The 14279-nt window shown below is 42.6% G+C and overlaps 1 protein-coding gene across 2 annotated transcripts in view; it reads left to right on the top strand.

The window, feature by feature from the left end:
* The window catches only part of STAM (signal transducing adaptor molecule), a 68113-nt gene extending 54058 nt beyond the window's left edge, over window positions 1-14055 (top strand). Inside the window, exon 15 of one of the 2 annotated variants that reach the window (XR_004476205.2) lies at window positions 12757-12881. Coding sequence is in view for 1 of the 2 variants with exons in the window: in XM_004278611.3 (XP_004278659.1) it covers window positions 12757-12955 (199 nt within the window). In the remaining variant the exon portion in view is untranslated. Of the gene's footprint in view, window positions 1-12756 lie in introns of both variants that reach the window. The other variant, XM_004278611.3, reaches the window with a different exon arrangement.
* The last annotated feature ends 224 nt before the right edge of the window (window positions 14056-14279 follow it).

Genomic DNA, 14279 nt, shown 5'->3' with positions numbered 1-14279 from the left:
TCTGAAGTGACCTTAAGAAGGGTGGTGATGCGGAAGCCTGTTACAGGCATCAAACAGCAGCAACAAGAAAACAGCGCCCCCTACTGGGTCATGTAGCTTAGGAAAAAGTTAGCTCTAACTCTGTTTGTCCAAGGACTTCTGTTTCTTTTCTTTTCTTTTTTTTTTAAGTCTCAGTTTGGTAAAAAGCGAATACCCTTACATAGAAATTGGTAGGGAGCAACTATTAGGAGAGTAACATGCTGCTTTAAAATTAGATCAAAGTGAGTAGAGGTAGGTATTGCTGAGAAATTAGCCAGTGTACTCGAGTAGTATGTATAGGAAGCTCTCAGATACTTTAGTATTAGCCAGAAGTGCCGCCTCTGTCCCAGCTAGTCCTCTGTTACCATGTCACATGCTGCTGTGGATGTCTCATTACTGGAGATTACTTGGGATCCATTCTTAGTTCAGAGCCTTGAGGAATTATCCTTGTAAGTGAGATTCTCTGTTGGGAGGTTCTTAAACCGTGACGTGCTGTAGAGCCAGAGCACCTTGCCCCTGTTTGTTGGGGGCTGCTTTGTCCTCTTCTGCCATTTGGATGCAAGACCCCCGTGCAGGACCCGCGCTGTGTTCCAGGGCCTGGCTACTGACGTGCTGTAGCTGTAAATGTCACCTCTCCAGAAACACGAGCACATTTCAATAGGTGCTTTTTGCAGAGCATTTCCTTGAAACGTTTAGCCCTCTTCGCCGGGCTAATTGCTGCTTGTTCTTCAGCTCTTAGCTTAGCTTCGTCTTTACTAGAAGCTTGTCTTGCCTTCGCACCTCGCCAGCACTGTTCCTCCTCTGATGCTGTCTCAGGCCCCCAGCACCTCGTGTTATCGTGTCGTCCTCTGTATCTCCACTAAACTGTCATATCTTGAGAGCTGGAGTGGCAGCTTTCACCTTTAGAGCCACACTATGTAGCACAGAGTTTTACACCCGGTAGGAACTCAGTAAATAGTTGATGGTAATTTCAAGGGCTGTGTTAGGCCAGTGAGATATATGTTTCAATACCTTGAAAAGGCTTCACACAGGCTTTGAGGCAATTTTTTTTTTTTTTTTTTTTTTCGGTACGCGGGCCTCTCATTGTTGTGGCCTCTCCCGTTGTGGAGCACTGGCTCCGGACGCGCAGGCTCAGCAGCCATGGCTCACGGGCCCAGCCGCTCCGCGGCATGTGGGATCTTCCCGGACCGGGGCACGAACCCATGTCCCCTGCATCGGCAGGCGGACTCTCAACCACTGCGCCACCAGGGAAGCCCAAGGAGGAATTCTTTCCCCCCCCCGTTTTTGGTAGGCAGGTTTTTTCATGTCCCTCAGTTTGTATCTAGGAGGCAATTTCTTATTCTTTTACATAGAATTTTGGCTTTAGGGTGGTCACTTTTCCAGACTTCTGTCACCCTAGGGTGATATTACTGATAACTGGGGATGGTGGTACTGATACAGTTTTCTAGACCTACCTGAGTGATGGTGGCCACGATGATACTAAGGTGACCAAAGCTACATACTTACTTGTTGGTTATTTCATTTTACATCTGTTAAACAGATGTTTTCTGTGTCTGAGTTTGACATTGTAGGTATAAGTGAGATCATACGGTGTTTGTCCTTCTCTGTCACAGGGGCAAGGTTTCCTTCTTTCTCACGGCTGAATACTATTCATGTGTGTGTGTATCTCTATCTCTGCCTCACACCTTCTTTACCCATTTATCCCTTGACGGACCCTTAACTTTTCCCGTTTCTTGGCTATTGTGAGTAATGCTGCAATGAACATAGGAATGCAGATACTTCTTTGAGATCCTGATTTCAGTTCCTTTGGATATATGCCCAGAAGCAGCATTGCTGGATCATATGGTAGCTCTATTTTTAATTTTTTGAGGAACCTCCATACTGTTTTCCATACTGACTGTACCAACTGCATAGATGTTCTCTTTTCTCTACATCTTCGCCAGCAGTCCTTACTTCTGGTGTTTTTGATCATGGCCAGTGCAACAGGTGTGAGGTGATACCGTGTGGTTTTGATTTTATTTTTCTGGTGGATAGTGATGTTGAGCGCCTTTTCATGTGCCTGTTGGCCATTTGTATGTCTTCTTTGGAAAAATGTTTATTCAGGTCCTCTGCCCATTTTTTAATCAGGTTGTTAAGTTGTTTTTTTTTAACATCTTTATTGGAGTATAATTGCTTTACATTGTTATGTTAGTTGCTGCTGTATAACAAAGTGAATCAGCTATAAGTATACATCTATCCCCATATCCCCTCCCTCTTGTGTCTCCCTCCCACTGTCCCTATTCCACACCTCTGGGTGGTCACAAAGCACCGAGCTGATATCCCTGTGCTATGCAGCTGCTTCCCATTAGCTATCTATTTTACATTTGGTAGTGTATATATGTCCATGCAACTCTCTCACTTCGTCCCACCCCATGCCCTCAAGTCCATTCTCTACGTCTGCATCTTTATTCCTGTCCTGCCCCTAGGTTCTTCAGAACCTTTTTTTTTTTCAGGGTTCCACAAATATGTGTTAGCATACGATATTAGTTCTTCTCTTTCTGACTTCACTCTGTATGACAGACTCTAGGTCCATCCACCTCACTACAGATAACTCAATTTCATCCCGTTTTATGGCTGAGCAATATTCCATTGTATACATGTGCCACATCTTCTTTATCCATTCATCTGTTGATGGACATTTAGGTTGCTTCCATGTCCTGGCTATTGTAAATAGTGCTGCAATGAACATAGTGATACATGGCTGTTTTTGAATTATGGTTTTCTCATGGTATATTCCCAGGAGTGGGATTGCTGGGTCATATGGTAGTTCTATTTTTAGTTTTCTAAGGAACCTCCATACTGTTCTCCATAGTGGCTGTATCAATTTACATTCCCACCAACAGTGCAAGAGGGTTCTCTTTACACCCTCTCCAGCATTTATTGTTTGTAGATTTTTTGGTGATGGCCATTCTGACTGGTGTGAGGTGATACCTCATTGTAGTTTTGATTTGCATTTCTCTAGTAATTAGTGATGTTGAGTATCCTTTCGTGTGTTTGTTGGCAATCTGTATATCTTCTTTGGAGAAATGTCTATTTAGGTCTTCTGCCCATTTTTGGATTGGGTTGTTTGTTTTTTTGATATTGAGCTGCATGAGCTGCTTGTATATTTTAGAGATTAATTCTTTGTCAGTTGCTTCATTGGCAAATATTTTCTCCCATTCTGAGGGTTGTCTTTTTGTCTTGGTTATCGTTTCCTTTCGTGTGCAAAAGCTTTTAAGTTTCATTAGGTCCCATTTGTTTATTTTTGTTTTTATTTCCATTTCTCTACGAGGTGGGTCAAAAAGGATCTTGCTGTGATTTATGTCATAGAGTGTTCTGCCTATGTTTTCCTCTAAGAGTCTTATAGTGTCTGGCCTTATATTTAGGTCTTTAATCCATTTTGAGTTTATTTTTGTGTATGGTGTTAAGGAGTGTTCTACTTTCATTCTTTTACATGTAGCTGTCCAGTTTTCCCAGCACTACTTATTGAGGAGGCTGTCTTTTCTCCATTGTATATTTTTGCCTCCTTTATCAAAGATAAGGTGACCAAATGTGTGTGGGTTTATCTCTGGGCTTTACTTTCTGTTCCATTGATCTATATTGTGCCAGTACCATACTGCCTTGATTACTGTAGCATTGCAGTATAGTTTGAAGTCGGGTAGCCTGATACCTGCAGCTCCGTTTTTCTTTCTCAAGGTTGCTTTGGCTCTTCGGGGCCTTTTGTGTTTCCATACAAATTGTGAAATTATTGTTCTAGTTCTGTGGAAAATGCCATTGGTAGTTTGATAGGGATTGCATTGAATCTGTAGATTGCTTTGGTTAGTATACTCATTTTCACAATGTTGATTCTTCCAATCCAAGAACATGCTATATCTCTCCATCTGTTTGTATCATCTTTAATTTCTTTCATCAGTGTCTTATACTTTTCTGAGTACAGGTCTTTTGTCTCCTTAGGTAGGTTTATTCCTAGGTATTATATTCTTTTTATTGCAATGGTAAATGGGAGTGTTTCCTTAATTTCCCTTCAGATTTTTCATCCTTAGTGTATAGGAATGCAAGAGATTTCGGTGCATTAATTTTGTATTCTGCTATTCTACCAAATTCATTGATTAGCTCTAGTAGTTTTCTGGTAGCATCTTTAGGATTCTCTATGTATACTATCATCTCATTTGAAAACAGTGACAGTTTTACTTCTTTTCCAGTTTGGACTCCTTTTATTTCTTTTTCTTCTCTGATTGCTGTGGCTAAAACTTCCAAAACTATGTTGAATAATAGTGGTGAGAGTGGGCAACGTTGTCTTGTTCCTAATCTTAGTGGAAATGGTTTCAGTTTTTCACCACTGAGAATGATGTTGACTGTGGGTTTGTCATATATGCCTTTATTATGTTGAGGTACGTTCCCTATATGCCTACTTTCTGCAGAGTTTTTATCATAAATAGGTATTGCATTTTGTTGAAAGCTTCTTCTGCATCTATTGAGATGATCATATGGTTTCTATCCTTCAGTTTGTTAATATGGTGTATCACCTTGATTGATTTGCATATACTGAAGAACCCTTGCATTCCTGGGATAAACCCCACGTGATCATGGTGTATGATCCTTTTAATGTGCTGCTGGATTCTGTTTGCTAGTATTTTGTTGAGGATTTTTGCATCTATGTTCATCAGTGATATTGGCCTATCGTTTTCTTTATTTTTGACATCTTTGTCTGGTTTTGGTATCAGGGTGATGATGGCCTTGTAGAATGAGTTTGGGAATGTTCCTTCCTCTGCTATATTTTGGAAGAGTTTGAGATGGATAGCTGTTAGCTGTTCTCTAAATGTTTGATAGAATTTGCCTGTGAAGCCATCTGGTCCTGGGCTTTAGTTTGTTGGAAGATTTTTAATCACAGTTTCAATTTCAGTGGTTGTGATTGGTCTGCTTATATTTTCTCTTTTTTCCTGGTTCAGTCTCGGAAGGTTGTGCTTTACTAAGAATTTGTCCATTTCTTCCAGGTTGTCTGTTTTATTGGCATACAGTTGCTTGTAGTAAGCTCTTATAATCCTTTCTATTTCTGCAGTGTCAGTTGTTATTTCTCCATTTTGATTTCTAATTCTGTTGATTTGAGTCTTCTGCCTTTTTATCTTGGTAGTCTGGCTAATGGTTTATCAATTTTGTTTATCTTCTCAAAAACCAGCTTTTAGTTTTATTGATCTTTGTTATCGTTTTCTTCATTTGTTTTACATTTTTTTCTGATCTGATCTTTGTGATTTCTTTCCTTCTTCTGACTTTGGGTTTTTTTTGTTCTTCTTTTCTAATTGCTTTAGGTGTAAGGTTAGATTGTTTATTTGAGATGTTTCTTGTTTCTTGAGGTAGGACTGTATTGCTATAAATATCCCTCGTCGAACTGCTTTTGCTGCATCCCATAGGTTTTGGACCGTCGTGTTTTCATTATCATTTGTTTCTAGGTATATTTTGATTTCCTCTTTGATTTCTTCAGTGTTTTCTTGCTTATTTAGTCGTGTATTGTTTAGCCTCCATGTGTTTGTATTTTTTACAGATTTTTTCCTGTAATTGATATCTAAGGTCATAGCATTGTGGTCAGAAGTAACACTTGATACGATTTCACTTTTCTTGAATTTACCAAGGCTTGATTTGTGACCCAAGCTATGATCTATCCTGGAGAATATTCTGTGAGCATTTGGGAAGGAAGTGTATTCTGTTAGTTTTTGGATGGAATGTCCTATAAATATCAATTAAGTCCATCTTGTTTAATGTATCATTTAAATCTTGTGTTTCCTTATTTATTTTCATTTTGTTTGATCTGTCCCTTGGTGAAAGTAGGGTGGTAAAGTTCCGTACTATGATTGTGTTACTGTCGATTTCCCCTTTTATGGCTGTTAGCATTTGCCTTATGTATTGAGGTGCTCCTATGTTGGGTGCATAAACATTTACAATTGTTATATCTTCTTGGATTGATCCCTTGATCATTATGTAGTGTCCTTCTCTGTCTCTTGTAATAGTCTTTATTTTAAAATCTATTTTGTCTGATATGAAAATTGCTACTGCAGCTTTCTTTTGATTTCCATTTGCATGGAATATCTTTTTCCATCCCCTCACTTTCAATCTGTATGTGTCCCTAGGTCTGAAGTGGGTCTCTTGTAGACAGCATATATATGGGTCTTATTTTTGCATCCATTCAGCCAGTCTATGTCTTTTGGTTGGAGTATGTAATCCATTTACATTTAAGGTAATTATCGATATGTTTTCTTCCTATTACTGTTTTCTTAATTGTTTTGGGTTTGTTATTGTAGGTCTTTTCCTTCTCTTGTGTTTCCTGCCTAGAGAAGTTCCTTTAGATTTGTTTTAAAGCTGGTTTGGTGGTGCTGAATTCTCTTCTTTTGCTTGTCTGGAAAGGTTTTAATTTCTCCATCGAATCTGAATGAGATCCTTGCTGGGTAGAGTAATCTTGGTGTAGGTTCTTCCCTTTCATCACTGTAAATATGCCCTGCCACTCCCTTCTGGCTTTCAGAGTTTCTGCTGAAAGATCAGCTGTTAAACTTATGGGGGTTCCCTTGTATGTTATTTGTTGCTTTTCCCTTGCTGTTTTTAATATTTTTTCTTTGTATTTAATTTTTGATAGTTTGATTAATATGTGTCTTGGCGTGTTTCTCCTTGGATTTATCCTGTATGGGACTCTCTGCACTTCCTGGACTTGATTGACTATTTCCTCTCCCATATTAGGGTAGTTTTCAACTATAATGTTTTCAAATATTTTCTCTGTCCCTTTCTCTTTCTCTTCTTCTTCTGGGACCCCTGTAATTTGAATGTTGGTGCATTTAGTGTTGTTCCAGAGGTCTCTGAGACTGTCCTTAATTCTTTTCATTCTTTTTTCTTTATTCTGCTCTGTGGTAGTGTTATTTCTACTATTTTATCTTCCAGGTCACTTATCCATCCTTCTGCCTCAGTTATTCTGCTATTGATTCCTTCTAGAGGATTTTTAATTTCATTTATTGTGTTATTCATCATTGTTTGCTGTTTCGTTCTCCTAGGTCCTTGTTAAATGTTTCTTGTACTTTCTCCATTCTATTTCCAAGATTTTGGATCATATTTACTATCATTACTCTGAATTCTTTTTCAGGTAGACTGCATATTCCCTCTTCATTTGTTTGGTCTGGTGGTTTTTTACCTTGGTCCTTCATCTGCTTCATATTTCTTGTCTCCCCATTTTGCTTAACTTACTGTGTTTGGGGTCTCCTTTTCACAGGCTGCAGGTTTGTAGTTCCCATTGTTTTTGTTGTCTGCCCCCAGTGGGTAAGGTTGGTTCAATGGCTTGTGTAGGCTTCCTGGTGGAGGGGCCTGGTGCCTGTGTTCTGCAGGATGAGGCTGATATTGTCTTTCTGGTGGGCAGGTCCACGTCTGGTGGTGTGTTTTGGGGTGTCTGTGAACTCAGTATGATTTTAGGCAGCCTCTCTGCTAATGGATGGGGTTATGTTCCTGTCTGCTAGTTGTTTGGCATAGGGGTGTCCAGCACTGAAGCTTGCTGGTCCTTGAGTGCAGGGTCTTAACGTTGAGATGGAGATCTCTGGGAGAGCTCTCACTGGTTGACATTACGTGGGGCTGGGAGGTCTCTGGTGGACCAATCTCCTGAACTCAGCTCTCCCACTCAGAGGCTCAGGCCTGACACGCGGCTGGAACACCAAGACCCTGTCAGCCACATGACTCAGAAGAAAAGGGAGAAAAAAAAAGAAAGAAGGAAAAAAAATTACAATAAATAAAGTTATTAAAATAAACAAAATATTAAAATAAAGAAATAAAGTAATAAAAAAGAAAGGAAGAGAGCCCCCAAACCAATAAACAAATCCACCAATCATAACAAGCACTAAAAAGTAAACTAAAATAAACATATAAATCAGAAACTAGTCAGTTGCATACAGCAAACGCCAAGTCTGCAGTTTCTCCCAAAGTCCATTGCCTCAATTTGGGATGGTTCGTTGTCTGTTCAGGTATTCCACAGATGCAGGTACATCAGGTTGATCGTGGAGATTTAATCCGCTACTTCTGAGGCTGCTGGGAGAAATTTCCCTTTCTCCTCTTTGTTCGCACAGCTCCTGGGATTCAGCTTTGGATTTGGTCCCACCTCTGCGTGTAGGTCGCCGGAGGGCGTCTGTTCTTCGCTCAGACAGGACGGGGTTAAAGGAGCCGCTGATTCGGGGGCTCTGGCTCACTCAGGCCAGGGGGAGGGAGGGGTACAGAGTGCGGGGCGGGCCTGCGGCGGCAGAGGCCGGCGTGACGTTGCATCAGCCTAAGGTGCGCCGTGTGTTCTCCCGGGGAAGTTGTCCCTGGATCACGGGACCCTGGCAGTGGCGGGCTGCACAGGCTCCTGGGAGGGAGGTGTGGATACTGACCTGTGCTCGCACACAGGCTTCTTGGTGGCAGCAGCAGCAGCCTTAGCGTCTCATGCCCGTCTCTGGGGTCTGTGCTGATCGCCGTGGCTCGTGTTCATCTCTGGAGCTCGTTTAGGCGGTGCTCTGAATCCCCTCCCCTTGCACACCCCGAAACAATGGTCTCTTGCCTCTTCGGCAGTTCCAGACTTTTTCCCAGAGTCCCTCCCTGCTAGCTGTGGCGCACTAGCCCCCTTCAGGCTGTGTTCACGCAGCCAGCCCCAGTCCTCTCCCTGAGATCTGCCCTCCGAAGCTGGAGCCTCAGCTCCCAGCCCCGCCCGCCCCGGCGGGTGAGCAGACAAGCCTCTTGGGCTGGTGAGTGCTGCTCGGCACCGATCCTCTGTGCGGGGATCTCTCCGCTTTGCCCTCCGCCACCCTGTGGCTGCACTCTCCTCCGCAGCTCCGAAGCTTCCTCCCTCCCCACCCCCCATCTCCACCAGAGAAGGGGCTTCTAGTGTGTGGAAACTTTTCCTCTTTCACAGCTCCCTCCCAGCGGTGCAGGTCCCGTCCCTATTCTTTTGTCTCTGTTTATTCTTTTTTCTTTTGCCCTACCCAGGTATGTGGGGAGTTGGTTGCCTTTTGGGAGGTCTGAGGTCTTCTACCAGTGTTCAGTAGGTGTTCTGTAGGAGTTGTTTCACATGTAGGTGTATTTCTGATGTATTTGTGGGGAGGAAGGTGATGTCCACGTCTTACTCCTCCTCCATCTTGAAGGTCCTCTTGAATTCTCCTGGATGGCTCCAACAAGGATGGTTCCCAGGGTAGTTTCTTGTGGCAGAAAGAATTCAGAGACAGAGGGGGAGGTCAAGAAAACAAAGTGATGATTTATTTAAGCGATGGATTTTTGGTTTTTTTGCCATTGAATTGTATGAGTTCTTTATGTATTTTGGATATTTACTCCTTACCAGATAATGTGATTTGCAAATATTTTCTCCCATTTCATAGGTTGCCTTTTGGTTTTGTTGATGGTTTTCTTTGCTGTGCAGAAGCGTTTTAGTTTGATGTAGTCCCACTTACTGATTTTTGCTTTTGTTGCTTGTGTTTTTGCTGTGTATTCAGGAAACCGCAGCCGAGACCAGTCTCAACAACCTTTTCCCCCTGTCTTTTCTTCTAGGAGTTTTACAGTTTCAGGTCTTAAATTTACGTTTTTATTCCATTTCAAGTTCATTTTCGTGTGCGGTGTAAGCCAGGGGACCTTTTTCATTCCTCTGCGTGTGGTTATCCGGTTCTCCCAGCGCCGTTTGTTGAGGAGACTATCCTTTCCCCGTTGAGTATTCTTGGCTCCCTTGGCAGATACTAGTTGACCATTGATGTGGAGTTTCTGAGCCTCAAGGCTCTTAGGGGCTAATGGAGGCAAACACACACAAAGTATGTTGTTACAACACAAATTACAAGTAAAGGTATGTGCAGAGTGCTTGAGGAGCCTCAGGGTTCAGGGAAGATTTCCAAGAAAAATATGCTCTTGAGACTGGAGGAAAAAGTAAGAATGATTGTCATGGACAAAGATGTGGGTCTCATGCTTTTGTTTACCTGACATGCTGTGAAATGCATGATACCCATGGAATGGATGAAATGGGGAGCAGTGAAAACGCACGGTGCATGTTGGGCATTACCAGTGGTGCAGTGTTACTAAAGGGTTAAAGTCTCTGGGGGGAGAGGTGAGAGAGACGCTTGGACTTATTGACAAGGATAATGGATGGTCTGAGATACCATGTTAAGGAGCTTGGGTCTTGTCTGGGAAAGCCCGTAAAGAGCTTCAGATGGTGATAGTGTTGATGGATTCATAGGGACTAGATTAGGAGCTGGTGGGCTAGTATATTAGGCAAGAAATGATGAGTGTCTAACTACAAGATAGGGATGAGAAAAGGGTTATTTAGAGATGAGCAAATGATTGCCTATGGGTAACACGGTGGGGAGATAGTGCAGAGCAGAGATATGAGAGAATTGCTGGGTTTTAACCTTTGAACAACTGGGTGGATGGTAGAACTTTTAAGTTGAGATAAGAAATATAGTACAAAGTGGGAATGATTACAGTGATAGCTAACATTTATGGGGTAGTAAGCACTAGGTGTTGTGCTGTATGCTTTATGTGTATTAACTCATTGATGGTAATAACCCATGAAGTAGCTACACTATTATCCCCATTTTATAGATGAGAAAACTGAGGCAGGGAGCAACGGCTAAGGTCCCATTTAGCTAAGATACAAAACTAGGCATTTTGGCACCAGAGCTTAGCACTTAGTCTCAACATGATAACAATAGCATTGTTGTGACCCTTATCGATGTGACCAATAGCATGAAACCTGAGTTCTTGTAATACTTTATATTTCACAACACAGCACTTGTGGAATGATAATGGGTGATGCCTTTAAGCATGACTTACGTGGTTACATTAGTTGGTGGAATATAGTAGCAAATGACTATCTCTTATAATAGTGAATTGGTTTAATTTGTGCAAAGTACAAGAGTATTGGATTTACCAACATTGATTTATAAACAATCTAGGAATTGAAGAAAAGTTTAAAAATAGGCAGTATTTTGAAAATTTTAGGCAATTGCCCATTGTATAGCTTGTTTTACATTTTTCACAGAGAGGTGGGGGGGAAATCTGCTTGTTAAAGCTCTTCGTATTTCTCTTTGTATCCTGGTGTCTTACACATAGTGGAAACTCGACTGTCAGGTTGGGGATGGGAAGAGAGGAAGCCGAGACATGAATCAAGACAGCTCGAAGGAGTTCTGGTCGGTGGGATGGGATCCGTGCACAGTGGGGGGCACCTTGCACAGGAGCACACTGGCAGGTGGTCGGTCCCAGCAGGAGGCGAGGCAGGATGTAACCGTGGGTGTGGGTGCAGACAGTGGGTAAATGTGTTAGTGGGAATAGATAGAAGGTCTCTGTTGTTTGCTTCTCTGTTTTCAGGGAATAAGACAGAGGAGGATATCAGGTCTTCATCTCCCCTAGTCTTCCAGCACTGCTCTTAGGGACCAGCCATTTCCGTGTGGCCAGACCCAGTGGTCACTTCCTTTTTGAAATACTTTCTTCACTTGGCCGTGACCATGCTCTCTTAGTTTTCCTTCTGCCTTATTGCCACTCTTCAGCCTTCTTTGCCAGTGCCTCTTTATCTCCCTGACTTCTAGCTCTAGAGCTCAAAACGCGGAGTGCTTTTTCCTCTGTCTGCAGTCGCTCCCTGGGGGATGTCATTCAGGTCCCTGACCCTGAACGCCACTTGTGTGTGCCGATGACCCCCGAATTCGAGCTCCGAGCCCTTACCTCTCTGCTGGACTCCAGACCCGCATAGCTGACCACCTGCTCACTGTCATTTCTTGGCAGTCTCCTAGGTATCTCGCTTGACATGTCCAAAACTGTGCTTGATTCTCCCTCCCCAAATCTGCCGTGGCCCTTATCTGTAGTCTTTTCCTTTTCAGTGAATGGCTACTATACCAGAGTAGAGTAGGACTTAGTTCTAAGATTTTACCTCAGACATGATGTAAACTTCCTTTGATGGAAGTTCCTTCAAAATCGGACCCTTCCCTCCCCTTTCCTCCATGGCTCTCGCCAGCCGCCCGACGGGCTCTCACAGGGACGATTCCAGCAGCCCCCCTGTCAGGTCACCTGGCTTCTGTCCTGGGCCCGGTGAGCCTGTTAAAGCCAAGTCACATCGCATCGCTCCTGTGTCCACAAGCAGCCAGTGTGTCTCCGTCCCACTCCAGTACACGCCAGAGTCTGCACGGCCCTGCATCTGCGGCTCCTCCTCCCTGCTTCTGCCGCGTTACTCCGGCCGCCCAGGCCTCCTTGTAGCTCCTTGAACATGCCGGGCCTTTTCTCTTCTCAAGGGCCTGCTTTTCTCCTTGCCTGAAAGCCTGTTTTCCTAGCTAATCGGTGTCACTCCCTCCCCCTCTTTCCAGGTCTCTGCTTCAGTGTAGCTGTGTCTGAGCAGCCTCCGGGACCACCCTGGATACCCAGGAATCTCTTGTCCCAGGAACTCGGGGGTTCTCCCACGATGCTTTACGTTTCTTTATACCACCTCTTGTTACTAACTCTTGACATATTATACATTTTTTTTATCATCTTTTTTATCCTGTTAGAATGTAAGCTCCATGGTGATAGGGACGTTTCCCCCTTCCTTCTTGATGATATCCCAGTGCCTCAAATAACAGCGTTTGGCACGTTAAGCTATTTACTAAGTATTTATTGAATGCGTTGCATGAATGAGTAACTGTTTCATGAACAGCTTTCCTGTTCATCTCTAAACGGCTGGGTAAGTCAGTGTTGACCTAACCGAGTGTTCTTTCCCTTCCACAGCACGATGGGCACTTCTGTTCAAGGAGGCACGTATCCCAGCCAGGCTTCAGTGTATAGTCCTCCTCCTGCCACCCCCGACGTCACCATATACCAGAACGCAGGGAGCAGCCTGTCCCAGGTGCCGAACTATACTTTACCATCGGCGCTGCCCCAGCCGCCTCCGCCCCAGCAGCCGTACTCTCCGAAGGCCCTGCTGTAGGGCTGGGATTCCTCTTTGTGGCAAATACCTGCTAAACGCCGATGACAATGTTATGAGATTCTTTGATATCTTACGATTTGTTTATCCTCAGCTTATAGGAATCGTATCTCGGTCAGCAAGTTCCAATATTCAAGAAGGGAGACCTCTCTTCAATTTGCACTGACTTTTTAGAGGTCCTCCCCTCCCCCTCCCCCAGAGGAATGAAACTACTTACAACATCTAATTCCTTTCGTAATATGAAAGAATCAGTGCAAGATTATTTGTCTCGTAAAATTACCTGGTCTGCAGAAAGTCAAACTGGCAAGCACCGTTGTGGCAGATGTGTGCATAGATCGCTGTGTAACTTCACTCGTGGCCACTTTGAACCACGGTGGTGATCATGTGAATATATTTAACACTGTTAACTTAATTGACATTGCTGTTTTATTTTAATCATGAGCAACTACCATGTTTCATAATGTTTTGTGTAAATTTAAGAGAATTACACTGTCCTTTTGAACTGCAAGAGAACAACGCTGTAGCATATGTACATGAAGGCATTATGTTGTCCATGTTTCAGTTTCCCATTAAACTGAACCTTCCTTCGAGTAATTGTGCGCTGAACACACGTATGTTATGTCGTTGTGTGGCCTCTGCATACTACTAGCTGTCATCACACCAGCGTACAGTAGCTAAATTTTTGGTGCATTTATAGGAAATGATGATGTTCCCTTTTAAACTTTTACATTTTGGCATGATATTTCAGAATACTGTGGGACCATGAGACAAAATTAAGTTGGACCACATTCTTTATATCTTACTTTTAAAGAAATAATGTTAATTTACTTTTTCCTAGTTGAAGATAGTAATTAGGTTTCTAAGCTGTATACTGTGTTTATTGGTGGCAGTGACACCAAAGATAGAGGCAATGGATAGAAGCTTTGAAACTGGAAAGAAAACATGAATTACACTACGTTTTCAAAGTCTCTTGTAATTATTTAGGCTATAACAAAATTTGATTCATCTGTCTTATTCCACTGCTAGTCTTTTAAATATGTCTTTAACACAGTGTATCCTTCAATTCTTCATTAAAATGGATGTAAGTGGATGTTTCAAAGTCATCTAGATTCCTGGCTTTGCTTAACAGTTTATTTATTCTTGTCTTTCAAACGGGATTTATGGGCTGCTCTCTCTCTTAAAGTTCTAAATGGAATTATTTTGGCTTCTTATTCAGGAGTAGTTTGAATGAATGCTTTTCTTTTAATCCATATGTAATACGTTTTCTACTGACATTTTAATCTCCTTAAATATTTATAATTTCCCTAGTTTTGTGCTATTATTTAAA

The sequence above is a fragment of the Orcinus orca genome, chromosome 2, assembly GCF_937001465.1.
Source record: "Orcinus orca chromosome 2, mOrcOrc1.1, whole genome shotgun sequence".
Taxonomy (NCBI): domain Eukaryota; kingdom Metazoa; phylum Chordata; class Mammalia; order Artiodactyla; family Delphinidae; genus Orcinus; species Orcinus orca.
Note: the sequence above shows the minus strand (reverse complement) of the source record. Positions and strands in the feature narration are given on the sequence as shown.